Below are 27,451 nucleotides of genomic sequence, written 5' to 3'. Positions count from 1 at the left end.
GCAGAGCGGAAATAAACCCGTCATCACCCAAGTGATGTGTGCACGTGCACCTCAAGCATCTGTCTTCCCTGAACTGGCTACTCATTCCTGTGCTATGCGGGTGGGCCGACACCTGCACACAACCCCTACCATGCTCCTGAACTTCTCACCACTGTGCACCAGGCATCTGGCCCCCATTTCTGCGACTACTGCTGTCGGGCCTTGGGCCAGGAGGCCCTGGGCACCAGGAGACAGGGGCCTGAGTCAGGCCACATAGGGTAGCCAGGCTTCTCAGAACCCCTTCTGCAGGGTGCTGGACCCTAGAGACCATGGAGAGAGGGCACTCCCACTCCAGTCACCTGGGGGATGCCTAGGAGGCAGAACACCCCAACCTCCGGGCTGTGGGTGAGGGGGAATACGTTTTCTGCACCGAATCCACGAGTGGGTCGGTCCTGCTTGTTTTTTCGCCACTCCCTCTGGCTGCGCTGTGGCCTGCCCCTCACTGGGCCCTACCGACATTTCTGGGCTCAAGGGAGCGTTCTCCACCCCCAGCTCTGAACTGGGCCAGCGGTGGGCTATTCACTCTCCTGCTCTTGTACACATGAGGCAGCTGTGGCTATAGGCCTTGGTCTTTCTTCTTTGTCCTTTCCTGTCTGGAAGCTAGCATGTGGCCCAGGGAGGCTCAGGGTCACGAAGCCTAAGGTGTGAGGGAACCCCAGGGTTCTGGGAGAGTGGTGGTCTGGGGGGCTCCAGGAAGAAATGCAAATCAGGACCCCAGGGCTCGGGGACAGGGCGCCAGGCTGGGGAAGGGGTGGAAAAAGGCCCCTGGCCCCAAGGATGTCACACTCACCAGGCCCAGAGGCAAGTTAACACTGGTTTATCTGTCCAATAACATGGCTGACCTGGCAGAGCCAGGCAGGAGCAGTAGCAGGCTCAGGCAGAGGTGTCAAAGAGGCGCTCGATCATGTCGCCCACCTGTTCCACGCGGTACTTGATGTACTTCTCAGGGTTCTTGGTGAAGGGCACGCTGCCATACCTGACCAGGCACTGAGGTCAGGAGGCAGGCTGGCAACCCCCCAGGTCGGCCTCAACCTAAGGCACTCCTGACAGGGCGCCCCTGAGTGACGTCCCCGTCTGCCCCCCCAGCAAAGCCCAGGGCGCCGGCTCTGCCACCCACACCCCCCAGCCCCTCGTGGTTTTTTGGAAGGAGAGCAGAGACCCAGCGAGGGGGAGCGAGGGGCGTAGGGCTGGGAAGGTGGGGACCGGAGGGCTCACCTGTGCAGAAAGGCCCCATAGGTCTCCCTGACGATGTTTTTCTGAGCTTGGCGAATCTTGTCTCTCTGCTCCGTGTCAGGAATAGCCCAGGCCTTCTGGATTTTGCACAATTCTTCAAGGCCATCGTTGAAGCCCTGGCCAGCAAAAAGGTGGAAACAGAAGCGACCCGAACACAAAGACTCTGGGTCTGTGTCCCTGCCACAGCAGCGGGAAGCAGTGGAGGGGGGGTGAACCCCAGCTCACCTTGAACCGCTCCTTGATCATCTGCCGCTCCTTGTCCCTCAGCTGGGGGTGGCGAGAGAGGGCAGAGAAAGCGTCCCTCAGAGCAGAGCCGCCCTGCCGCTGGCTCCTTCCCCAGACACCTGAGCCTGGCCCTTTCCCCCGTTGCCCTTTGCTCGTCCCGGCGGGATGCTTGTCCATTTTTCGCCCAGAGACGTGACAACAAGTATCACATCTGCTGGACAACCCTTGCCAGCCCGGGCCTTCCACCCACCTTGACTCCTGGTTGGAGTACAGGTAGATTCTTCTCAGCGATGTAGTCAGTCACCTTTAACCAGCTGCCAGGAGGGGAGAGAAGCAGAGGGCAGAGAAGGGACAGCTTCAGGCTGCTGCTGCTTCCCAGGGGCTGGTTTGGGGTGTGTGTGTGTGTGTGTGTGTGTGTGTGTGTGTTTAATGTTCATTCATATTTGAGAGAGAGAGAGTGTAAGCTGTCAGCACAGAGTCCGAGGCAGGGCTTGAACCCACGAGCCGTAAAATCATGACCTGAGCTGAAGCTGGATGCTTAACTGACTGAGCCACCCAGGCGCCCCTGGTTTGTTTTGTTTTTTAAATCTCTTGATCTACTGAGTGAGGGAGAGGTCAGCAATCAATTGGGGTCGCAACTAAGCAGAACACAACTGAGATTTTTCCTTGGAAAAAGAAAACGTTCAAGCTGCTTGCTTTTAAGAACAAGAAACGGAATTCAATACGTTGAACAGATACAACCAGCTACGCTCACATCGATTTCACGGAGCATAAGGGTGGAGAAGCAGCTGAGAAAGAAAGGAGGAAGCAGAGGACAAAGGAAGGAGGGAGACCGCTCACGGAAAGAAACACACAAAAAAGGAGACCCGCAAACCCAAGAGGAGCAGGGGGAAGGAGCAGAAGGGGTGCCGCAGAGCGAGGCTCTGCCAGTTCAAGAGCTCTCGCAAACTCGCTCTTTGCCTGGCCTCACATCCCCTTTCAATCCTTCTTAGCCTGCAGCCCTGGCAGGCCACCCTCCGGGGAGGCTGGCCACAGCAGCCCCGAGGACAAGGGCTGCGGTAGGGGAGGCGGCTTCCCTCTCCACCCTGCCAGTGTGGTTCAATAGCAACTGGCGGACTGGGACTGGGTCCACAGGGGAGCGTGTCCCAGTGACTGACCCTACTCTGACTGAAGCTCGGATAGGAAGAGGGGGTGAGGGGAGGGCGTTGGGGGGGGGGGGCCCACCTGCGCTGGTAGGTCTGGATCTGCTGCTCGATGTGCTCCCGGTAGGAGCGCTCGGCAGTCTTCTGGGTCACTGCCACCAGCTGGATCAGCTCGGATCTGGGGCAGGAGCAGGGAGAGAGCAGAGGGGACGGGATCGGCTCTCAGGGCCCAAAGGTGGCAGCACCGGCGGGGCGTGTCTCACACCACTCCAGGTCCTGGGGCCACAAGGGGTAAGGCCCTGCCTCCCTGCCTGTCCAGGCAGAGGGCACAGGCTGCCCCGCGAGGGTGGGCAGGGGACTGGGGAGAGAAATACACCGGCACCTGCCGCCACTCACTTCTCCAGGGCCTTGAGGATGTAGTTGTAGTTGTTGTGCAGGAAGATGGCACTCAGAGCCGGGTCCTCATACACCTTGGACTTGCTCAGCAAGTTCAACTGCAGGTTGCCCAGGACTTTACCTGCACAGGGAAGGACGTGGCTACATCCACCATGGCAGTCTGACCAAAACGACCCAACCTCTGGGCCGCGAACCGGCTCCTACCCCTCGTCCTTGTCCCTCCCAACTTGACTCCACAAGCATCGGGGGCCCCCTGCCCGCCCTGCCCCTCTGCCCCTAAATCGGAGGTTGGGTTACGATCCCAAAGGCCAAGGGTGCCCAGGAGTAGACCGGCAGTAGCAGGAGAGCACGAAAGAAGGAAGAGGCGGCGGATTTGGGGGGGGGGGGGGGGGCTCCTGGCCGGCCAGACCGCACTCACAGATATACGTGCTCAGCAGGCGCTTGCTGAACTCAGAGCTGTAGCTGGTGGCTGAGGAACTGGTCTCTGGGAGAGGAGAAGGGCAGTTACTGCACTGGTGGCGGCAGCCAGGACCCTCTCCGGCCTTCCCTCGGCCCCAGGAGCCACTGTGGAAACCCTGGGAGGGGCCCCGAGCCTTCCTCGGGTAGGCTGGGTGTGGAGGCGCTCGGGGCAGAGCTGGGTGTCTGCACAGCCGCTGGGCTCCCGCCTGCTGTAGGGAGCCCTCCCTCAGACTTCCTGGAGCCCAGGGCCAGCCCCTCTGCGGTGACAGGGTGGCATGGTGAGCGAGCTGGACTGTGATCAACAGGAAGGCTGGCAGGACAGGAGTGGGACACCCCGTGCCCCCCCAGCCCTGACTCATGCTGGGTGCTGTCTATAAAGCCCACCTATCCCATTTGTGGGCTCCCACGGCCTCTGCCCTTTTCCCCCACTTCCCACAACCCCCTCTACCCGGCCCCTCTGAACAAGCAGAAGGCCAAGGGGGAGGAGGGGTGGACAGGGAGGGAGGGGGCGCACAGGTGCTGGGCTAGCCTGGAGGGGGCACTCAGGGTGTCACTTGAATAAGCTCAGGGACAGAAAGTGGCCCTGTGGGGAGCTGAGACCATTAGGAGTGCCCCGAAGACACCCATGTCCCCTCCGACCCCCGCTCCCCAGTAGGTCCTGAGTCTGTCCAGGGGCCTCTGTCCCCCATGGGGCTACACAGGGGCAGGATGGTGCTGCTTACCTCGGGGGTCTAAAGGAATATTGTATGTGTCCCCGAGAACTACGGAGTGAAAGGCAGTGCACTCAGAGGGGAGGGGGAGAGACAAAGAAGGAAGAAAGACGCAAAGTGCAAACACAGGTTAGAAACCGTGTCCCCAAGTCAAGCAGACCCCTCCCCGTGACAGCCAGAACACAGATACTGGACCCCTGAAGGCAAGGGAGCATGCAGCGAAGTGGGGGTCCGGAGAACCGCAGGCCAGAGGCCACTCCTGGCTCCTCGCCCCGAAAACGGACAGAGGGGGAGGGCCCGGGGGCCCCAACACATCGGGTTCGTTCTTGGTGCTCGGAAATGCCAACCTCCCCAGCTCCAGTGCCAGGGCAGTGATCAGCGTGTAGACGCCAGGCCGGCCCTGAGACGCCAGCCCACAGAACGGTCAGCTGTGTGGGACTAACTGGGAGGACAGGCGAACACAAAAGCAGGTGGAGAAATGCGGAAGGAGGGGCGAGCCAGGCAGGGCATCTCCGACCCAGGGAGTGCCACTCTCCAGAGCCAGGAGGGCAGAAGGAGCAAGAAGGGAGGGAGGCTGGGACAGGAAAGGCACAGTCAAACCCCACTCCACAGGGCTGGAGGAAATCTCTTTCGGAGGTGGCCGGTAACCCCCGTGTTTCCAGACAGAGGGAGGAGTGGGGTATGGGGTAGGGGGCCCCACTGGGAGGTACCGAGTACCTTGGGAGGCCAGCATGGCACCAGCCGTCTCCTGGAAGTCCAGGAGCTGCTGTAGGAAGAGGATGGCCTGTTTGGGGAGGAAAGAAGGTCAAGGGCAGGACCTAAAGGTCAGATTACCTCCCAAACGCATCCCCTCTGACCATTCCAGGGCAAATGTAGGGCCAGGGGTCTGCCCAGGGAATGGGGTGGTCGCAAGCCTCCTGCCCTGAATGAACTAGTCTACTGGAGACGCCAAATACTTTGCCATGCATCCTGCCACCAGCATGCAGCTCTGGGCCACCCTAGGCCCCCTTCCCTCTCCAGGCGACCTGGGGCAGCACCTACGTTGCTCGTGAGCTCATGCACAGTGCCATCCTTGGGCATGTTGTATTCCTTGTCCGGGTCATTCTGTGGAAAAAACAGCCCAACTTCCAGAACCTGCTCCCAAGGCCTCGCCCCCCCCCCCCCCCCCCGCCCCGCCCCGGCCCCCAGGCCCCAGGCGGCCCGCTCTTGGTGCCACCTCCTGGCAGACAGGTGTCAGGACACCCGTCAGACACAAAGGCGAGCAAGATGGGACAGGACAAGTGGGGCAGGAGCTTCACCCCTTGGGGGCTCAGGAGCCCCCTGGGAAAGAAAGGGAGGCCAGTGGGTGCTGACAGGAAGCAGGCCCCTGGTGGTCCTGCCCACAGCCCCTAGGGCAGAGGCAGCAGCAGCGGAGAGCAGAGAGCACCTTGATGTTGTCAGCAAAGTCTTCCAGTGCCTTGGCTCCGACGGTCTCCATGGAGGTGATGAGGCCGGCCAGCTTATTCTTGGTGCTCGCGGCCGTTCCCTAAGGACGCAAACACAGAGCAGTGGAACCCAGCTCCTTGCCAGCTGTTTCCCTGCCCCTCACCCCAGGGCCTCCCCTCTTGTCCGGTCACCCCGTGAGTGTCTCCATGTGCCCAGGGCCCCTCTGAAGCTGCTTCCGCTCACCCTGCGAGCAGAGGTGTTAGGGCGGAGAAGGCGGCTCCCTCGGGAGACTGCGCCAGGCGGCAGGAGCCCTCCTCCCCATGTCCCCAGGGGGTTTCCTACCCGCATACCTGGAGCACTTGATCAAACTCGGGCTTGGTCTGCTTGAGGTGCCGCAGGATGGGGAAGACGGTGAGCACGGCAGAGAAGTCGTGCCGGATGATGGCTTTCCGGGCAGCAGACACGATGTTCTCTCCTTCCAGCATCAGCCCATCCAGCGCATCCTGAGAGAGTGGGGCGAGGGCACAGCTCACAGAGGCGCAGGGAGGTGAGAGCTGGCTCCCAGGGGTGGTAAGGGCTCCCGGAGGGTGGTGGGGGAAGACGGCATGCCCCGCAGAGGCAGCCGGCAATGGGGAGGCGCCCCAGACGCGGTGGTGGCTACGATGAAGGCTATGGACGACAGATCTGGCCCAAACTCAACTTCTGCAGCGACAGCTTTTGCTGGGGCATCTGGTCAGGCCCCGGGAGCAGGGTGGGGCGGGGCAGGACCTGGATCAGGGAGTCAAAGGTCTTTTTCTGATGGTGCTCGGGGATGATGTCCATCAGCAGCTGGTACTCGCTCTGGGCCAGCTTGACGAAGGCGCTGACACAGTGAATGTAGGCGTCAGTCTCCACGTCCAGCGTGTCGTCTCTCCCTGGGGGGACAGCAGTGCCCCTGAGCGGCTGGTCTGGAGGCAGCCATTCTCCCTGCGGGGCGTGGGGGGGGGGGGGTGGTGGTGGTGGGGGAATGGGTCTCCCCAGCTCCTGGCCTGCAGCCCAGGCCAGCAGCACATGGGAAGGAGGTAGACCGTTCTGGCAGAAAGCTGAGAGGGCTCCAGCGGGCCTGACCGGTTCAAGGGGAAAAACGGGGCTGAATCCGGCCTTTGTCCTGGCTCCACCTTCAGCTCTGCCGGACAGTGTTTATGTCCCAGAGCATCAGGTACTAGAGGCGGGATGCAGAGGCAAGAGCCCTAAATCAGCTTCCTGGCTAAGGTACACCTGACCCCAGGACTGAGGACGGTACTAGAAAGAAGGCAGCCAGGGTGGGTGAGCAGCAGTGCCCGCCCGTCTGAGAAAATGCTGGGCCGCTGAAGGCAGTTATCAGCCCAGCCAGACCTTCTGGAATGTCTCAGGCAGCGGTGGGCCATGGGCTATGAGACTAGCCGGCATGGGGTCAACCTTTGAGAAAAGGCGATGTGAGTCCCAGAAAGGGAGGGCTCCCTGCCGGTCAGCTGCCCCAGGAGGAGACCCGGCCCCGCTACTGGAGGCTGGGACGGGGGCACCTGCAGGCAGCCTGGTCCTATCAGCAAACGAACGGGCTCCAAGTCAGAGCTTTGGAGCTGTTGTTGGAGTCAGATGTCAGGGCTCCCTGCCCTGCGGGGAGCCACCTTCCAAGTAGCAGCAACTTCTCCCCTTGGCCCAGGCCCTGAGAGCCAGGCATGCACTCCCATCTGGAGAGAGGCAAGGAGACCTAGTGCCCAAAAGACAGACTTGAGAGAGAGAGAGAGAGGCAGATAGGCCTGGCTCATCCTCAGAGCAGAGCCCTCCTCGGCTGCCCTCGGGCTGGGCTGCAGTACTCACCAGCCAGCGGCCCGTGCTTGTCGTTCAGGGCCTCCGACAGGTGCTTAACTCGGAAATCATGCTCGTGACCTAGCGAGATGTCGGCCGCACAGACGCGAGCAGCGTTTATCCGGGGGCCGGGTGGGCTGCCCCTCGGGGCCAGGGAAGAAGCCCTCCATCTCCCGGGTGGGGTGTGAGATGGGGTGCAGGGGAAGGGGCGCCAGAGTGGGCTCTGAGCCCCTCCTCTGCCTGGGACCACGTTGGGAACAGCCGTTTCAAGCCTGACTTGCAGTGCCCCAGACAGTCCTTGAGAGCTGCTTCTCCAAGCCCTGAGGCCAGAGAAAGCCTACGGAACCACCAAGCTCTGAAGAGCTTCTGACAGCTGCAGAGGGTCTGATGCTTGGCCCCAGGGGGTTTATCGACCTCACCCTATCAGGGAGAGAGACTCAGCTAGAGAAGTGTCACTGCTGCGTGAATGGGCCAGTCTTCTTTTGTTTCCCAGGGTTATTCTTTCAAAGGAGGGTCAGGTCCACCAGGGCAGGGCTGTCCTTCCTCTGACAGGAGACAAGGAGGGGCATGACCTACAGGCTGCCCATCCCCCTTGTGGCTCTCACTCCACTTTCTAAAGCTGGGGAAGGAGGGGGTGGCCCGGAGGCCTAGGCCAGCTTGGTCCTGCCACTGCTGGTCTGAGCGTGAAAGGGCTGCCCATGACAAAGAACTTGCTCTGAGTTCAAATAGGAGACAAGGACAGAGACAGGGAGGGGAGGGAGTAGGAAGCCTCAGGGAGGGCAGAGCTGCCAGCAGCCAGACAGGACCAGGCCGAGGCCATGAAAGCTGCCCCTGTGCCAGCTGGAACGAGTGGCACCAGGGACTTGCTGTTCCCGCCCCCTGCTTCCCTCTCCAGGACTCTCCCGCGGCCCTCCTGGGGGCTTGGAGGCTCTGCCCTGCCACGAGAGTGGACACATGGTGGAGGAGGAGGGAACAGGAGAGGAACACAGAGTGATTACCTTCCAGAGGAATGAGGTTAGAGCCCCCCTTTTTCCCATCTAGACCATGCTGGGAATACTGTTTCAGAAGGTTCTGAGCCTTACGGATCGTCCCTGTCACCAGAGCCACACAGAGAGCAGATAAGAGGACCTAGGAAATGAGTGAGAGAAAACAGCAGCGGCCCTCCACCTGCCCCCCGCCCTGAGCCCCACACCCGGACCCCCCGACAGTGAGCATGCCCACACGCCATCTCTCCAGCAGGCCCCTTCCCAGGACCACCGGAGACGCTGCAGATGGGCAGGAAGGAACAGACACGGGTCGCTCTCCACACGGGGCTCCTGATTCTGCTACTGACCCTCATCGTTCTGGATCGAGTGCTTTTTAGAAAGGGCAGCGGGTGAAGGAGAGGAGATGGGCAAAGATCCATCAGGGGAAGCCAAAAATAAAAAACACTATTGAGTGGCATTTAAGTCAGAATAAACCAGGGCTCAGGACGGAGGAGCTGGTGACAAGGCTCTCACACCCAGAGGGCACAGCCAGGTTGGCAAAGCCTGGAGACCCCTGGAGGCCAGCAGGCCCAAGGCCCGGCCTGAAACCCCAGGCAGAGTCCCCGGCCCCAGGCATGCTCAGTGTTGGGATGTGGCTAAACAGAGGTCAACAGAAAACAGAACCCGGGAGTTGGTGAGACAGCACTGAGCTTCCTGGGACAGCAATGCCCAAGACGGAAGGCTTGGAGACCCTGAGGCAGCCTGGCCGCGTGCACCAAAGCCACCTGAACCCCCAAAGCAATGGGAAAAAAACTCAGAAGCTAGGATGGGGGGGGGGGCAGTTAACAGAAGCCACGGCACAGAGCCAGAGGGAGGGCAGTAGAAAGGGTGCATGCTCTCGGCATGGGGGAAAAAACAACAGTTAGTATCACAAGTGAAAACAACAACGAAAACAAAACTGCAGTGCCTACAGCCTCCAGGGTCAGCCACCTCTGCGGGAATGAGACATCTCAGGGCAGAAAATGCGGGCAAATGAAATAGCTTTTTAAATGGACGAGGACAGCTCCGTCGATAATGAAATGCACTGGGAGGGGGGACGAGGTCCTCGTAGCTAACTCTGGTCCATCTTCCCTGGAGACTCCTGTGTCCCCCCACCCCCTCCCATGTCTCTGAACAGAGTGAGGCGGCTTGGGTCCTGGCAGCCCCCTCCCCAAAAAAGCTGGGGGAAAAGGAGCCAGGTCTGGAGTGGCTCATTTCTTTCTGTTTGTACCACATCACAATTAGCTACTAATGACCAGGTTCGGGGCCTCAGCTCAGCATCTGTCTCCCTGTGTTCTCCCCATTCGGCAAGCGGTCCTGCTAATGAGCGAATCAGATTCCTGCCCCACAACAGACCAGGAACAGATGGGCTTGCAGACAGGCCTCGAGGAGCCTAGATAGCATGCTGCCATGGGTGTGGACGGGGGACGCTGATCGGGCAGCCGCCAAACCCATCAGGCACCCAATTACCACAGAGACGCTGAGGCTGGTGTTAAATTACCGACCAACTGAGGCCTCCCTGCTCCTCTCCTCTGAGCCAGGAACTGACGTCCCAGAGGCCCGATTCCCTAGTTTCCAACATGGGTCCTAACCTACTGGCGGCTGACAAGTCTGGAAACCCCACAGCAACTGCGGGGATCCTCACAGCCAGAGTTTGCTTCTGGGGCCCATAAGCCAAGGACAGATTAGGCCCACTGTGAGCCCCGGCATGGCCAGCCAGCACTCTTGGGCCACTGCAGACCGGGTCCCGGGGCCCCCCCGACGTGGGCCTGTCAGAGAAGAGACAGGGGAAGGGAGCACAGACTGGCCGGGGCAGGCAGCCTCAGGGCCTCGAGGCCCCTGCCCAACCCACAAAGGCACGGGGATAGATTGAATGTGTGCAGGCAGCTGCAGCCCAGCGGGCTGGCTTAGCACAGTCACTGTTTGGAGCCGGTTTTCTAGGTGACCGCCGGGACAGTCACCCTGGCGGGGAGAAGGCGGCGCACTTCCTGCCGGGGCCACCAGGCCCAGCTTCCCCAGCCCTCTGCTCACTTGGGCCCTGAGGGGCATGGGCAGGTCGGGAAGGAAAGCCCTACACACAGCCTGCTGTCACGAGGGGGGAGGGGGGTCCCCCAAGTCCCCCAGGCCACACAGCGCACGTGCCTGCCGCCGCAGCTCGGCAGTGTGGGCTAAGGTGGAAGAGGCCCCCGGTTTCACGAGCTTTCTCTCCCTGGTGCTGTTCACGGCAGCCCCTCGCCCTGCGATATCCTAGCCTCTCTTTCAGCCGAGGGCTGCAGCTCTCGGCCGCCTGACACAGCCAGGCTTGCCAAGCTGCGGCTGGCACGTGGGGACGTTTCACCTGGAGCACGGAGCCTCGGTGGACGGGGCTCGCTAGGTGGGTAGACACCTGCTCTCTGCCCTGGGTACCTACGGTCAGGGGTCACCGTGAAGACAGGCTCTGGAGGACCAACACTGCTAACCCCAGGGTGGCCGAAAGCAAGGCAGGTCCCACGCAGCCTTCTGGCTGGGGCGGGGGCTCACCTGGCCTCTTGGTGGGCTTCTTGGTGGGCGTGTCTTTCCTCTTGTTGGGGATAGCAGGGGAGTAGGGCACCCCAGAGGAACAACTGCTCTTCCGGAAGTGTTCCTTCAGGCCCTTGAGGGAGCGGTCTAGCTGGCTGGAGCGAATCTGGTAGTAGACATTCATGAAATCTGGGGAGAGACGGGGTGACAGCGCTGTGGCAGGTCCCTGCCTCTGCCCTGCCACGGGACCCTCTCTCCCCACCCCATGCAACGTGCGGGGCAGCAACAGAGCTCACTGTTTCTGCCCGCTAACCCGTTTGTAGCACCTGCTGTGGCTCCCAGCCACCCACATAGCCTGATCCCAAATCAGCCTGTCTTTTTTTTTTTTTTTTAACGTTTATTTATTCTTGAAGGAGAGAGAGACAGAGCGTGAGTGGGGGAGGGGCAGAGAGAGAGGGAGACACGGAATCCAAAGCAGGCTCCAGGCTCCGAGCCGTCAGCCCAGAGCCCGACGCGGGGCTCGAACTCACGGACCGCAAGATCAAGACCTGAGACGAAGTCGGACGCCCAGCTGACTGAGCCACCCAGGCACCCCATCAGGCGGTCTTTAAAAAAGGAAAATATCCCCCAGAAAAACCGATGATTACGTTTCAAAGCTACGTTTTTTTTTAGATAAAAAAATAGAAAACTAACATCCAGATTCACCTTGGTAAGGGGACAAAGGACGTGAGCAATTGACAGGAGGCAAAGAGACGACGGAATGTCTTGGTGAACGAAAAACACGCTCTATCTTTAGCTGTTAATGAGGTGCAAATTAAAAAAAAAAAAAAAAAAAAAAAGGACTGTGACAGCCCAAGTTAATGAAAACGAAAGAGCCATGGGACCGTCGTGGGACTGTCAACTGGCCCCACTGACCTGGACAGGAGCTCACAATGGCAGAAGGTTACAGATCTGTTTGGGCACTTCTATCCAATAATTGCGTCTCTGAGAAAACGCCCGAGAGAAAAGCAATCCACACAAGTATGCTCACTGCAGCACTATTTATCGATACCAGAAAACGGGAACATCCAAAAACTCGAGTGAACAAGGAAACACGCCATGGTACATTTCAGCAGGTCCCGACAAATGGGTCACGAGGCGCCCCGATGTAAAAAATGGGCCAAAGCACAGAGGCTCTGGCTGAAGGGTGCTGAGGGGTCTGGAGGCTATGCACTGGCCTCCCTCTTCTCCCCGGAGAGCCCCTAAAAATGCCCCGCCGACCCCGAGGCCCCCCAAGGTGCAGCTTATGAGCCATGATGGGTTCACAAGGTAACCACCTGTAGCCCTGAGACCTGTCACCACGCAGTCCATGAAGGAAGGAGAGGGTAACAGTAATGCACACTGACAGCGTGTGTGTATATGCTAACAAATAGAAGGAGGGCTTGGGGGGGCTAAAAAACCTTAAAATTGAATATTCGTTGGAGTTTTTGTTTTCTAAAATTTTTGCTTGACTCAAGATTTTTTTTTTTTTTTTTTTTTAATTCTAGGGCCGGCTAAAGAAATGATGTTACCACCATACTGCAGAACATATGCAACTGTTAAAAAGGACAAAGGCTTTCTGCACAACTTGAAGTCTTTGTGACTGGGAGCGCCTGGGTGGCTGAGTCAGTTAAACGTCCGACTTCAGCTCAGGTCGTGACCTTGCAGTTCACGGGTTCAAGCCTCGCATTGGGCTCTGCACCGACCGCGTGGTGGAGCCTGCCTCAGCTCCTGTCTCCCTCTCTCTCAAAAATAAATAAACATCGGGGCGCCTGGGTGGCGCAATCGGTTGAGTGTCCGACCCTTGGTTTCGGCTCAGGTCATGATCTCGCGGTTCATGAGCTCAAGTCCCGTGCGCTGACAGTGCAGACCCTGCTTGGGATTCTCTCCCTCTCTCTCTGTCCCTACACCACTTGCTCTCTCTCTCTCTCTCTCTCTCTCTCTCTCTGAATAAATAAGTAAACTTTAAAAAAATAAATAAACAAACATCGAAGTCTTCATAACTAATCAAAAAAGTAAAGAAATAAGAGATTAAGGTATATAAAGAAAAGCCTGAATTTGGCTACATTCACAACTTGACACGTAAACTGTAGATTATTGCTCATGTGTGATTTCCTACTAACCTCCTTTTTATTAAAAAAACAACAAAATCCAGATGGATTAAAGAAATAAACGGGGAAAAAAAAAACCCACTCCGTCTGGCCTTGTCACCGGGGCCCTCTCACCTTGGTTGCGGCCGTATTCCACCAGCCAGCGGGAGATGCGGATCACATCCTGGAGCACTCCCTCGGGCAGGTGCTCCAGGGGCACCTCCTCCTGGACCTCCAGCTCGTCCTCACCGCTGATCAGATCCAGGATGAGCACAGGGGAGACAACCTTACTGTGCCTGGTCATCAGGCTACGGAACTCGGACTCCAGAGACTCCTTCCCCCGCTCAAATAGCAGTTTCTAAGGGGACAAGGGAAGGAAGGAAGGGAGAGGGTTTGAGGCTGCTTCGGCATTCAGCTGGCCCCTCCTCTGCCTTCACTTCCTTTAACCCCGAGAAGAAAGAACCATGAAGCCCCCCTTGCTTATGTCTTTGCCTCGTGTTCTCTCAAAGTGTAATTTCACGGGTGAAACTCAAAGTTTTATAAGATGCAGGTGCTTCACAAATATTGGCTGACTGTTTTCTCACTGAGCCATTAATGTGTCCTCCTGTCAGAAAATGGTTTGCAGGGGCGCCTGGGTGGCTTGGTCGGTTAAGCGTCCGACTTCAGCTCGGGTCATGATCTCGCGGTCCGTGAGTTCGAGCCCCGCGTCGGGCTCTGTGCTGACAGCTCAGAGCCTGGAGCCTGTTTTGGATTCTGTGTCTCCCTCTCTCTCTGCCCCTCCCCTGTTCATGCTCTGTCTCTCTCTGTCTCAAAAATAAATTTAAAAATGTTAAAAAAAAAAAAAATTAAAAAAAAAAAAAATGGTTTGCAGGGGCGCCTGGGTGGCTCAGCCGGTTAAGCATCCAACTCTGAATCTCAGCTCAGGTCATGATCTCATGGGTTCATGAGTTCGAGCCCTGCATCGGGCTACGCACTGTCAGTGCAGAGCCTGTTTGGGACTCTCTCTCCTCCCTCTCTCTTTGGCCCTCCCCTGCTTGCGTTCTCTCAGAATAAGTAAATTAAAAAAAAAAAAAAGAAGAAGAAGAAAATGGTTTGCAAAAGAAAAAAATAGATCAGTTGAACAATGTCAAACGAAAAACTTCTGGGCTGCAAAGGACACCATCAAAAAAGTGGAAAAACAGGGGTGCCTGGGTGGCTCAGTTGGTTGGGCGTCCGACTTCGGCTCAGGTCATGATCTCGCGGTCCGTGAGTTCGAGCCCCGCATCGGGCTCTGAGCTAACAGCTGAGCTGTTTCGAATTCTGTGTCTCCCTCTCTCTCTGCCCCTCCCCTGCTCATGCTCTGTCTCTCTCTGTCTCAAAAATAAATAAATGTTAAAAAAAATTAAAAAAAAAAAAGTGGAAAAACAACCCACAGGATGAGAGAAAACATCTGCAAATTATATATCTGATAAGGAACAGATATCCAGAACATCCAAGAGAAGAGAAAACATGTGTCCACACAAAGAGTGTACATGAGGGTTCACAGCAATGCTACTCATAATAGCCAAAAAATGGAGAGTCCATCAAGTGGCGAACGGAGAACCAGAATGTGGGCCATCCACACAATTCGGTATTATTCAGCCATACCCAGGACTGAACACTGACATACAACACTATGTGCATGAACCTTGAAAACATTATGCTAAGTGAAAGGCAGACACAAAAGGTCACATATTATACGACCTTATTCACATCAGAAGCCTGGAAGAGACAAATCTGGAGAAAGAGAGCACAGACCAGTGACTCGCAGAAGCTGGGTGAATGGGAAGAGGGGTGGAGGGGCATGGCCGCCAGTGGGTTCGGGGTTCCTGTTCGGGTGATCAAAGTGTTCTCAAATCGGTCCCAGGGACATCGTGCAACTCTGTGATTATACTAGAACCAGTGAACTGCATACTTTAAGTGAGCAAACGTTATGGTATGTGAACTGTATCTCAATAAAGATGTTTCAAAAACGAGAGAGGAGGGGCACCTGGGTGGCTCAGTCGGGTGGGCATCCGACTTTGGCTCAGGTCATAATCTCGCGGTTCGTGGGTTCGAGCCCTGCATTGGGCTCTGTACTGACAGCTCAGAGCCTGGAGCCTGCTTCGGATTCTGTGTCTCCCTCTCTCTCTGCCCTTCCCCTGCTCATGCTCTGTCTCTCTCTCAAAAATAAGAAACGTTAAAAAAAAATTTAATGGCAAATTTTATATTATGTTTTTTTTTTTTTTTTTACCATAGCAGAAAAAACACAAATGCATGTATAAAGATCAAATGTTAAATTTATGGGGCGCCTGGGTGGCTCTGTTGGTTGAACACCCGACTCTTGATTTTGGCTCAGGTCATGATCCCAAGGTCGTGGGATCGAGCCCTGCATTGGGCTCCTTGCTGAGCACGGAGCCTGCTTAAGATTCTCTCTCCCCCTCTCCTCCCCCTCTCCCCAACTTGCGTTTGCGCACTCTCTCTCTCTAATAAAAAAATAATTATAAGAATAAAAAATATTTATATTTGATATGTAATTTATAGTTCAGTCAAATTATAAAAACGTACTAAAAATGTGTTATCTATAATTCCTGAGGCAGAAATCTTAATGCCTACAGTATGCATATTGTATTACCTACTAGTGTTTCTTCCATATGTTCTCTTTTAAGCTGGTCCAGTGTCCCTCATGAGACCAGGACAGGGGCTGGTGTCCCCAAACCTCCCACCTTAGCCCGCGGGCCCCTCACCACTTTGTTGAGCTCTGGGCTGTCTGGGCTATTGTCCTGGAAATACTCCACCGCCTTCTGAATCTTGGCCATGCTCCCCAGATACTCTTCCAGCCTGCCTGTGGGGCTGTGAAGGAGAAGAGGTGCATCAGCTTGGGCAGTGGAAGATGAAAAGGAACGACCATGTGAATGGTATTTGGAAGAGAAGAGAATTAGCACAGAGAATTCTAGGCTCAAATATTCAAGCCCTCCTTTCTAAAGCCTAGGGTCACTGGCCCAAGAGGTGTTAGCCATGTGACCCTCTGGCCCTAGCTCACCCCTCCCTGATGATTTTCTCAGTGTCACTGGCCACATGGTAGTAGCTGATGACGTGGTCCAGGCAGGATAGAGTCTTCTCAACGTTCTCCTGCAGCCGCTGCAGGTTCTCTGTCTGCTTGTGCACAGGGATGATGGAATTCTCCAGCTTCATAAGGCGGCTCTCAAAGGAGGACAGGATAGACACCTGCGGAGGGCAGCCCAGTCTCAGGACTCAGGGTTGTCCCCGGACTGCTTCTACCCACCCACGGGGTCTTTGGCATTTGCTGCCTTTTCTCTGGCTTTCTAGATAATAAAGTCCGTGAGGGATGGGAGAGGGCGTACTTGTTCACCACTGTACCCCCAGCACCCCCCATGTGCAGAGCACAGAGGAGGCGGTCCGGATAAACTGGATGAAGTTTGATTTGAGGGCAGGCCAAGCATCAAATGAACTCCTTCTAAGGTAATCACCCCAGGATGGCTTCCCTTCCACCCTCTGAAGCCAAATCTCAATTTCACCTTCTCTCTGAAGCTTTCCTAGATTGAACGGGAAGTGGTTTCATACAGAGTAGCCTCCAATGCATTGCTCGTACCTTCAAAACCCTCTCTCTCTAAGGGCGAATCTCATTAAATAAGGACTAGAACTTTATGACTGTGTTACTTAACACATACCCAAGTTTGTATCTATTCAATTTGAGCTCTCCCAGTCTCTTCTAGAAATAAGGAAGGAAACTCGTATTTGTTGAACACCTATTGTAGACCAGGTACTCTGCAAGATGCATTCCCATTGGCTCCTGTGACCTTCACAGCCACTTTGGGAGGCTGGCATCGTCTCTTAGTAGACGAGTTAACTAAAGGTCAGAGTTACCTGTCAGGAGCCACACACACATAAGACGATCGGTCTGATTTCAAATCTCCATCTACCCCTAAAGCCCTCTGGGGTGAAGGCTGAGTTTACTCTGCCTCAGAATCTCAGGCTAACCTGGTCCTCTGATCATCACTTGAATTGAGGATGACACAGGACCAGTACCCAGCCCACGTAAATCAGTCTCGCTAAATGACTGAGGAAGGGGGGAAGGAAGAATGGAGAGCTTGGACAGAAAGCCGAAATCTGCACCAGCAGGGGCTACGGCATCCCCAGTGAAGGGGCGGAAAAGGGGAAGAGAGCTAGATAAGACACCCACACTGTTGCTAGAGAAACCCTCACATTACCACCATCACCGCCCAGGCTCCAACCCCTGGCCTTCTGTACCGTTACCGCCAGGAAAAGGGCTCTCCCCCAGGGTCTGGAGACCTGTCTGGCCCTCCCACCCGAGGGGTTACTCACCATGTTCTTGGTGAGCTGGTCGCTCTTCTCCAGGCTGTCTCTGATGAAGGACAGCGTCTCTTCCTCCTGGGGGAAGCCGGGGGAGGACATCTCAAGAAGCCGGAGGCTAAAGCAGACCATCGCGTCCAACCTCACGGCCTCGCCCCCAACCCCTTCTCCTCGCAGGGTGTGCTCCCTCCTAGCCCTGTCTCCTCCCTGAGTAGAAGCTCTGGCCCGGATCTCGGCCCCTTCCCTCACCTGCTTCCCAGCCCCAGCCTCACCTGCTTCAGCTTGTCCTCGATCTCCCGCCGCCGGGCGGACGCCTCCTGCGGGGGGATCATCGCCTCGGCCCAGCAGCTCCCACTCCCTTGTGTCTGGCCTCTGCGAGCCCTCTCGGCTCCCGTCTGTGTCACACCCACTTCCGCCTTTGGTCCCTCCCCGGGGCGCGCTGGTGGTGCCATGTTGGGAGTGGCAGTCGGAACTGAGCTTGCGCGGACTAAGTAATGGGCCGGTGCAGGTGGCCATCTTGGGTGTGGCAAGGGCAGGTTGCCTGCCTTGTCCGAAAAGGTTCACGAGTGGCGTTGTATTGCGCGGCCGGCAGGACGGTGATAGCTCGTTTGCCGTCTTCGTATGAATGCTGACCCTTTGGACAAAGGCCGCTGGGGAAGACCACAAATTTGTTTCCCTAGATCGCATGTTGTGTCCAGGCACCGATATCGCGTTCCCCGCAGACCGCAGCACGAAGCGTGTCACACCGTAGGCCCCAATGTGTGGCCATTTAATGAACTAGGGGCTTGCGTAGTGGCTTCTATCTTCGTTCCTACAGTATGCAAACTTTATGGAGCAGGCCGTGTGTGCAAGCCCCGGACTGGGAGCTGGGGACAGAGTGATCGCTCATGACCCGGGTGTCAGCCATAACCATAATCCTGGCTTGTGTGGGGCCGGCCAAATTCCCGGGGCTGGCGGAGTCCTCGGAGCATCCATCCGGGGGCTTGGAGCTTGCGGTCCAAGCCGCACCCTACAGCAGCAGTTTTGGAGAGAGCTCTGGTTTTATTTGTTGGGGGCGGGGGGAGGGGGTTAGGGAGGAACCAGGCTGCGGGTAGAGAAGGGTCTTCTGCTGGGAGCTTACCTAGATCGGGAAAAGGTACAAGGGGGAAGGCTGAAAGATCCGAAACCTGCCTGAGGGATTGAGGTCCAGCATCTTAACTATTATCAGTTAGGGAAAGATGGGCGCCTGTCTGCAGGGATTCAGACCCACAGGGAGCATTTTTCGCAGAGGCTTTGGGGCAATGAGATAAGGCTTGGAAGGCTGGCAGGGCCCCTTCTCCAGAGTTCCAAAACATCCTAGCTCCTCTGCCCAGAACTTCCACTAACCACAGCTGCAGGGGCCCTGCGTTCAACGTCCCTGTAGAGCGCTGGATGTTCTGTATTCACAAGACTCAGCTCCTGCAAAATCTAATGTCACTCCTTCCTCCATCCCTTCCCTGCCCACCCTCCCCTAATCCTTGGGGAGGTAAATGGCTGTGTGGTTTTCCTGCGTTCCTCTACGGACTCAGCATCCAGGCGGAAGGGGACAGACAACAAGGCATGTACCGGTGGGTGAGAATATTTCAGGATACCAAGCCATAGCATCCCCAAGGTCACCCCAGGACCCACCACATCAAAGAGGAGGGAGGACAAGATGGGACCAAGAGCCCAGAGAGGGATTGGGCAGCACTTCCACTGGGGCAGGAGGACAGTTACAAAAGTGGCATTGAAGGAAATCTTCATGAAGCACAGCCCCCTTGCAGATGGGGCAGATAAGAAAACAGATTCATTGTGGAAGGGCACCTGGGATGATTCACTGAGGTAGTCGTCATGCAATCCTAAGAACTAAGTAACAGGGAAAGTTTGAACAGTGAGGTGCCACGGTACAGAATGAAGGCCAGGAGGGCTACCGTGGAAAAGGCTTTGAGCTCAGCGGAGCAGCCCAGAGGGCCTCCTTCAGCACCTACTTCTCTGAACAGTTCCTAGCCCACAGGAGATGCTCCAGAAAAGTATCGATAACCTCATGCTCTATAAGTCTTAAGATCCCTATGGTTGTGAACAAATACCTTGAACTTTGTACAGTACCATTGCATTTTTGCAAATAAGTTATAGGTGTATATGCTTTTTTGTATTTTCTCAAATCTCCCTAAAGTGTACTTTGGTAGCCAGCTATCCTGTACTGAGAGCCCTCTGTTTGCCCATCTCTGTGACAAATACCATGCTGACTCCTTATCTCATCTAATCCTCACAATAAACTTACAAGTCAGGCACAGCTGTTGTCTCCCTTCTGCAGATGAGAGAGGTCAGGTGCACTAAGTCAACACAGCTGGCTGGGAGCGGGGGGCAGCTGAGGCGGCTCCCTGCCTCTGCACCGCTGGGTGGCTCAGGAGTGTTGTTTGTTGCCATGCAAAACCGCCAATCTGATTTTCGAGAAAATCCATTGTAAAAAGGAGGTTATGTTTATGACAACCATATCTAGTAAAAGTAGACAGAATGAAAGACGAGTTTAAATCATTCTCAGCCCAATGTCAGGCGTGTGTTGACAAGCAAACAGTGATTCAGTGAAAGCTGTAATTCACCAGCTATAGTCGGCATGAGCTGCTTTGGCAAAAGGAGCAAGTGGTGTTTTGTTTGGTTACAGCCTCAGAAGCCTTGCCGTTCATTCGGAAACTTGTGCGGAACACAAAGGGGGCAATCACAGCCAAGCCCCCCCCGCCCGCCCCCGTCCACTCAGAGACTCTCTTTCCAGAAGGAAGGAGGGTGGAAGAGCCCTCTCTCCCCCAACAGTGTGTTCTTTAGTTTGGTAGCTTCCTAATTCCAGACTCTGTGCTCTCCCTGAGGAACCAAGTGTAGAATTCCTCCAAACCAGTGTTTCCTGGCCCTGTAGCAATACTGAACTTGTGTGTGCCAGGAAATACATGGCTGGCCTTACAGACCTTGAAAATATGGTTGATGAGCTGCAAGAAAGACTTCAGGAAAACACAAAGTACTAAAATGGTAAGCAGAGTAGATGGGTGATTCCGTTTCTCTAGTTTTGAAACACAATGAGTTTAAATTACTTTTCTATTAAAACACTTCTAAGAAAACAAATTTTCCTTTTTTCAGTAATGATCAAAAATAGCCTAAAAAAATAAAAAAATTTAAAAAATTAAAAAAAAATAAAAATAAATTAAAAAAAAAATAGCCTGTCTCGGGGTGCCTGGCTGGCTCAGTCAGGAGAGCATATGACTCTTGATCTCAGGTTGTGAGTTTGAGCCCCACGGTGGGTATGGAACCTACTTTAAAAAAATGGTGGGGGGGGCGCCTGGGTGGCTCAGTCAGTTGAGCGTCCGACTTCGGCTCAGGTCATGATCTCACAGCTCCTGGGTTCGAGCCCCCTGTCGGGCTCTGTGCTGACAGCTCAGAGCCTGGAGCCTGCTTCAGATTCTGTGTCTCCTTCTCTCTCTGCCCTTCCCCCACTTGTACTCTGTCTCTGTCTCTCAAAAATAAATAGACATTTCAAAAAATTGAAAAACAAAACAAAAACAAAGAAATGAAAAACGCAAATGCTATCCCATTAAACATCCTTTCCTGTGGCCTGTATCTTCATTCAACCTCCATCATCTTTCAATATCAGTATCAGAGATCTCCCGCCTCCTTTGCATAGTATTTCACTGAAGAGATACATCATAGCAAAGCCGTCCTCCACTAATGGGCACTTGGGTTGTTTCCAGGTTTTTGCTGTTGGAGACTGCCCTTACATAGATGGCTCATACATCCTGCACAGACCACCCCTATATACAGACATGTACACATTCCTAAGTTGAACCATATACTTTAAATTTTTTTTAATGTTTTATTTTTGAGAGAGAGAGACAGAAAGAGAGAGACAGAGTACACATGGCGGAGGGGCAAAGACAGAGGGAGACACAGAATCTGAAGCAGGCTCCAGGCTCCGAGTTGTCAGCACAGAGCCCTGCACAGGGCTCGAACCCAAGAACCTCGAGATCATGACCTGAGTCAAAGTCAGATGCTTAACCGACTGAGCCACCCACGTGCCCCAAACCATATACTTTTAAAAATCTGTATAGATGTGTACAAATTACCATCCCAAATGGCTGAACGACTCTGTACTTCGGATACCACTTTATTTTATTTTATTTTTTTAACATTTTTAATTTATTTTTGGGACAGAGAGAGACAGAGCATGAACGGGGGAGGGGCAGAGAGAGAGGGAGACACAGAATCGGAAACAGGCTCCAGGCTCCGAGCCATCAGCCCAGAGCCTGACGCGGGGCTCGAACTCACGGACCGCGAGATCGTGACCTGGCTGAAGTCGGACGCTTAACCGACTGCGCCACCCAGGCGCCCCTGGATACCACTTTACAAATGTGCCTCCTTCCCCACAGCTAAACCCACACTAAGTACTATCAAATTTTAACATTTTTGCCAATCTGATAGATGAGGAATGGCATCTCATGTTTAATTTTGAACTAAATGAAAAGGAAAATGCAATTTATCAAATGTTGTGGGATGCAGTGAAAACAGTGCTTGGAGGGAAAGTTATAATATTGAATGGATACATTAGAGAAGAAAGACCTAAAATCAGTACATCTGGGGCGCCTGGGTGGCTCACCCGGTTAAGCGTCTGACGTCAGCTCAGGTCATGATCTCGCGGTTCGTGGGTTCAAGCCCCACGTCGGGCTCTGTGCTGACAGCTCAGAGCCTGGAGCCTGCTTCAGATTCTGTGTCTCCCTCTCTCTCTGCTCCTCCCCCGATTGTGAGCACATGTTCTCTCTCTCTCTCTCTCTCAGAAATAAATAAACATTAAAAAAAAGAGAGAGGTAAAAAAATTCTTTAAAAAAATGAAAAAGAATAAAATCAGTAAATCTAAGCTTCCACTTTAGGGAACTAGAAAAAGAAAAAAACATTAAATCCAAAATAAGCAGAATATCAGAAATAATGGACATTAGAAATCAGTGAAATTGGGGGCACCTGGGTGGCTCAATTGGTTGGGTGTCCGACTTCGGCTCAGGTCATGATCTCACAGCTCGTGGGTTCGAGCCCTACGTCAGGCTCTGTGCTGACAGCTTGGAGCCTGGAGCCTGCTTCCGATTCTGTGTCTCCCTCTCTCTCTGCCCCTTTCCTGCTCACACTGTGTCTCTCTCTCTCTTTCTCTCTCTCAAAAACAAATAGGGGCGCCTGGGTGGCTCAGTCGGTTAAGCGTCCGACTTCAACTCAGGTCACGATTTCACGGTCCGTGAGTTCGAGCCCCACGTCAGGCTCTGGGCTGATGGCTCAGAGCCTGGACCCTGCTTCAGATTGTGTCTCCCTCTCTCTCTGCCCCTCCCCCGTTCATGCTCTGTCTCTCTCTGTCTCAAAAATAAATAAACGTTAAAAAAATTTTTTTAAAAACCAAATAAACATTAAAAAAAATTAGAACTCAGTGAAATTGAAGACAGAAAAGTAATAGAGAAAATCAAGGAAGTCAAAAGTTGGTTCTTTCAAAAGAAAATCAATAAAATTGATAACTTCTACTCAGATTAATCAAGGGAAAAAAAGGGAGGACACAAATTACTAACATCAGAAATGAAACAGGGGTCGTCATTACTGAGCCCATGGACATTAAGAGGATAATAAGCAATATGATGAACAACTCTATGCTCTGAAATTTAACTTAGTGGAAACAGACCAATTTACTGAAAGACACAATCTACCAAAACTCACACAAAGAGAAAGAAATAATCTGAATAGGGCTTTATCTGTTAAAGATGTTTAATGAATAATTAAGAAACTTCCAAAACAGAGAGCACCAAGGCCAGATGGGTTCACTGATGAAGTCTACCGAAGATTTAAAGAAGAAATGATACCAATTCTCTACACTCTCTTTCAGAAAATGGAAGCAGAAGAAGTACTTCCAAACCCATTCTGGGAGGTCAGCATTACCCTAAAACTAAAACCAGCTAAAGGCATTTCAAGAAAGAAAAATTGCAGGGGCATCTGGGCGGCTCAGTGGGTTAAGTGTCCAGCTCTTGATTTTGGTAACGTCATGATCTTGCGCTTCGTGGGTTCGAGCCCCGTTTGGGGCTCCACGCTGACAGCACGGGACCTGCCTTGGGATACTGTCTCCCTCTCTCTCTGCCCCTTGCTCGCTTGCCTGCTATTTTTCTCTCAAAAATAAATAAACAATAAAAAAAACTGCAGAACAATATCTCTCATGAATACAGATGCAACAATACTCAAAATATTGGCAAATCAAATCCAACAATGTATAAAAAGAATTATAACACCACGACTAGGTGGGATTTATTCCAGGTATGAAAGGCTGGTTCAACATTTGAAAGCCAATTAAAGTAATTCATGATATTAAACATATCAAAAGATACAAAAAAAGCATTTGACAAAATCTAACATCCATTTGTGAGAAAAAATTTTTCATCAAAAACCTAGGAATGAAGGCGCTTGGGTGCCTCAGTCGGTTAAGCATCCGACTTCAGCTCAGGTCATGATCTCAAGGTTCGGTTTGTGATTTCAAGCCCCACACTGGGCTCTCTGCTGTGAGCGAGGAACCCACTTCTTTTTTTTTTTTTTTTACGTTTATTTTTGAGACAGAGAGAGACAGAGACAGAGCAAGAACGGGGGAGGGGCAGACAGAGAGGGAGACACAGAATCGGAAGCAGGCTCCAGGCTGTGAGCCATCAGCCCAGAGCCTGACGCGGGCCTCGAACTCACGGTCTGTGAGATCATGGCCTGAGCTGAAGTCGGACGCTTAACCGACCGAGCCACCCAGGCGCCCCAACGAGGAACCCACTTCTGATCCTCTGTCCCCCTTTCTCTCTGCCCCTCCCCCCTCAAAAATAAATAAGCATTAAAAAAAATAAATAAAACAAAACCAGGGGCTCAGTCAGTTAATCCACTGACTTCAGCTCAGGTCACGATCTCGCGGTGAGTTCGAGTCCTGCATCCGGCTCTGTGCTGACAGCTCAGAGCCTGGAGCCTGTTTCGGATTCTGTGTCTCCCTCTCTCTCTGCTCCTCCCCTGCTCATACTCTGAGCCTGTCTCTCTCTCTCTCTCTCAAAAATAAACAAACATTAAAAAAATTTTTTTAAAGCAACACAACTCTATTGTTCAATACATTCAATACATGTAATGTTTCATATTTCCTTTGGGTCTTTTTTGGTCTTGTCAGAAAAACTTCCTAGGTAGTCTCCATTTTATTTTTAGTTCATTTATTTTATTAATTTTTTTTCAACGTTTTTTATTTATTTTTGGGACAGAGAGAGACAGAGCATGAACGGGGGAGGGGCAGAGAGAGAGGGAGACACAGAATCGGAAACAGGCTCCAGGCTCCGAGCCATCAGCCCAGAGCCTGACGCGGGGCTCGAACTCACAGACCGCGAGATCGTGACCTGGCTGAAGTCGGACGCTTAACCGACTGCGCCACCCAGGCGCCTGGTGAGGTCATTCTTGAAGATCAAGGAGACGAAATCAACCAGGCCGTGAGTGCCAAACATTGGACGGGTTGTTTAAAGAGCAGAAGCCACCAGGTGCTGGCTAAGGGGACACGTGAGTGACATTTCGCACATTTCCAGGCCAGGGAGGAGGCCTGTGATATGAAAGTACCACCGTGTGTCTAGCACCATGCTGAGCCTTTGTAATGGCCACTCCTGGAGTCCTCACAACAAACTGTGGGGGGGAGAAGGGGTGGTAATTAGAGCCCCTGCAGAAGAGGAAACCAAGCTTCTAGAAGGTGACAGACCCAGACCCGGAAGGCAGATGCTGCATTTTCCGCTCAAGATTTTGCGGGCTGGCTCACACACAGACACGTGAATGACCTTCCTGGGACTAGCCGGACGCTCCGGGGTCACGACCGGAGTCCCACATCCCGGCAAGATAGTGCACCTGGAGGTGATGAGTCAGGGTGACTGGGGAGATCCGGAAGTCAGCTTGGCCAGGAGCCTTTCAGGTCCCAAAGTGGGACAGTGGGTCAAAGAGGCACCCGGCTATCACCCTGCTGCCAGCCGCCCATGCCACAGCCCCTGTGCTGTTCCCGGGCCTGGAGAACTTTTGCCTCCTGGACACGGGAGAGTCCTGGCCACCGGCATGACACTGGCCACCAGACAAGAGGCTCTCCACTGTGTGGATCTGGAGGATGACCAGCCCTTGAGAGAAATTCACCTGTTCGCTTTTCAAACTCAAGCTCCGGGTCAGCTTGGCTTAGAGGACCCGCAGGGATTTGCTTCTGATCCCAGGGTCAAGGCCTAGCAGGGAGCCAGCTGAGGAGGCCAGTCCCTAAAGGCCAGATGATTCTTCATGGCTCCAGGGCCTCCAAGGTCAGGGGGCCACTCCGCATCCCTTTACTCCTGATTCAATTCCCCATTCCTGCCCCTGGCACAACTCTCACCCCTTTACCCTCCGCTTCATTTCAGACCAGACTTCCCAGCACGTCCCCGCGCAGGCTCTAGGGAAAAACGCGTCAGGAAATTCAAGAGGCATTCCTTCCCTCTCTCTCTGCTTGTAGCAACACCTGCCCCTTCCCCAGCCTGTTCTCCCTGGGGCATCTTCTGTCTCAAGGTCCCTTTCTGGGGACGCCGCCTTCAGCTTTCCGGAACCCTGTGGGCGGGGGCCGCTGGGGGGCGCGCGACCCCCACCAACCCAGGAGTTGCACCTCCGCCTCCCGCCGAGAGAGAACCTGGGGGGCGAGTGCCAGGTCTACCCCCACCCCCGAGGCCGGGCGCAGGGGGTCGCCAGGGGGCGCCCGACACCCATGGACATCTCCGCGGCTCCGGGGCGGGGTGCCTGGAACCTGCGAGAATGTCCAGGGAAGGCACAGAAGGGGAGGAGAGAGGCCAAGAGCAGGTGGATGGGTGGAAATGGAGAAGAGGCGGCGAGAGGGGCCACTGAGGACAGCAACGTGGACACCGGGAGAACGCCAACAAATGAGGAAGGCTCGGGAAGGCACGGGGTGGGGGGGGGGGGGTAGGGGCAGAAACGGGGCGGCCGGGACAGGGATTCAGGGCCTCCCCTCCCCCTATCCCCCAGACCGGCCCGCGGAGCGGGGTCGGGGCCAGCGGGCACGGTAACGTCAGCCACCGGCACCCGCCGCATTTCGGTCCCGCGGCTCCTGGCAACCGAGGACGCCGGCGGCGGGGCTGCTCTGGGCGGGGGCGCCGGGCGGCCCCTCCCCGACGGCCCGTGATCCCCCGCCCCCTCGGGCGCGCCTCCGCAGGGCCGAATCCCCCCCGGGCGGCCCGCGCGCTCCCCGCTCCCCCCAATCCCCCCCCCTCGGGCGCGCCCCCGCAGCCCCAATCCCCGGGCGGCCCGCGCGCTCCCGCAGCCACGCGCCCGGAAGGCCGTGCTCCCCCGGGGCCACGTGCCCTGAACGTGACTCAGCGCTTTCCGGCGCCTCCCCGGCCGCCCGCGAGCTGGGCGGAGCAGAGACCCCAGTCCTCTTGCCACCTGGGGCGAGGGCCCTGGAAGCGCCCCCAGCCGAGCCCTCCCTGCAGGCCGGGTGGATCTTTCCCTGCAGGCAGGGTGGGTCATTCCGGTTGGAGGACAGCTTCAATCCTTTGTGCGTTAACTCAAGGGCGCTGACCGAGAACCTACCGGAGGCAGCAGACCGGAAAGGACAGCCTGCCTCAAGGCGCTGACAGCCTGCCCAGGGTGCATCCAGTCCCTCTTGCTGGCTAAATCTGTAGATAAAAAGATAGTCCTCGGGGCGCCTGGGTGGCGCAGTCGGTTAAGCGTCCGACTTCAGCCAGGTCACGATCTCACGGTCTGTGAGTTCGAGCCCCGCGTCAGGCTCTGGGCTGATGGCTCGGAGCCTGGAGCCTGTTTCCGATTCTGTGTCTCCCTCTCTCTCTGCCCCTCCCCCGTTCATGCTCTGTCTCTCTCTGTCCCAAAAAAAAAAAAAAAAAAAAAAAAAAAAAAAAAAAAAAAGATAGTCCTCTTGGACGCCTATGGGCATTTAGGGTACAGGGCAAGCCTGTGGGAAACAGGCCACAGGAAGGACCAAGGGCTCTGGGCCTGGGCTGTCCCGGCAGGGGAAGCAGCGT

At 54.9% G+C, this 27,451-nt stretch overlaps 1 protein-coding gene across 9 annotated transcripts; it reads right to left on the bottom strand.

Moving 5' to 3' along the window:
• Positions 1–840: 840 nt before the first annotated feature.
• EXOC7 (exocyst complex component 7) lies at positions 841–17,805 on the bottom strand. Of its 9 annotated transcripts, XM_058702783.1 has the most exons (21): positions 17,672–17,805; positions 17,412–17,477; positions 16,108–16,292; positions 15,812–15,917; positions 13,203–13,425; positions 10,981–11,148; positions 8,455–8,547; positions 7,469–7,537; positions 6,398–6,543; positions 5,980–6,132; positions 5,631–5,729; positions 5,246–5,308; positions 4,922–4,988; positions 4,217–4,255; positions 3,454–3,519; positions 3,036–3,156; positions 2,722–2,817; positions 1,748–1,811; positions 1,498–1,539; positions 1,255–1,388; positions 841–1,015 (listed from the first exon to the last, which is right to left on the bottom strand). In XM_058702783.1, exons 1-21 carry the CDS (start codon positions 17,729–17,731, stop codon positions 913–915), a joined length of 2,163 nt encoding a protein of 720 aa, XP_058558766.1. In that variant the 5' UTR covers positions 17,732–17,805; the 3' UTR covers positions 841–912. The 9 variants fall into 9 exon arrangements, with proteins under 9 accessions (XP_058558766.1, XP_058558767.1, XP_058558768.1 ...); XM_058702784.1 differs by lacking the exon at positions 4,217–4,255; XM_058702785.1 differs by lacking the exon at positions 7,469–7,537.
• Between the last annotated feature and the right edge of the window lie 9,646 nt (positions 17,806–27,451).

This window comes from Neofelis nebulosa, chromosome 16 (genome assembly GCF_028018385.1).
Source record: "Neofelis nebulosa isolate mNeoNeb1 chromosome 16, mNeoNeb1.pri, whole genome shotgun sequence".
Lineage (NCBI taxonomy): Eukaryota > Metazoa > Chordata > Mammalia > Carnivora > Felidae > Neofelis > Neofelis nebulosa.
The sequence above is the reverse complement of the archived record's forward strand: the minus strand, read 5'-3'. Positions and strand labels throughout refer to the sequence as shown.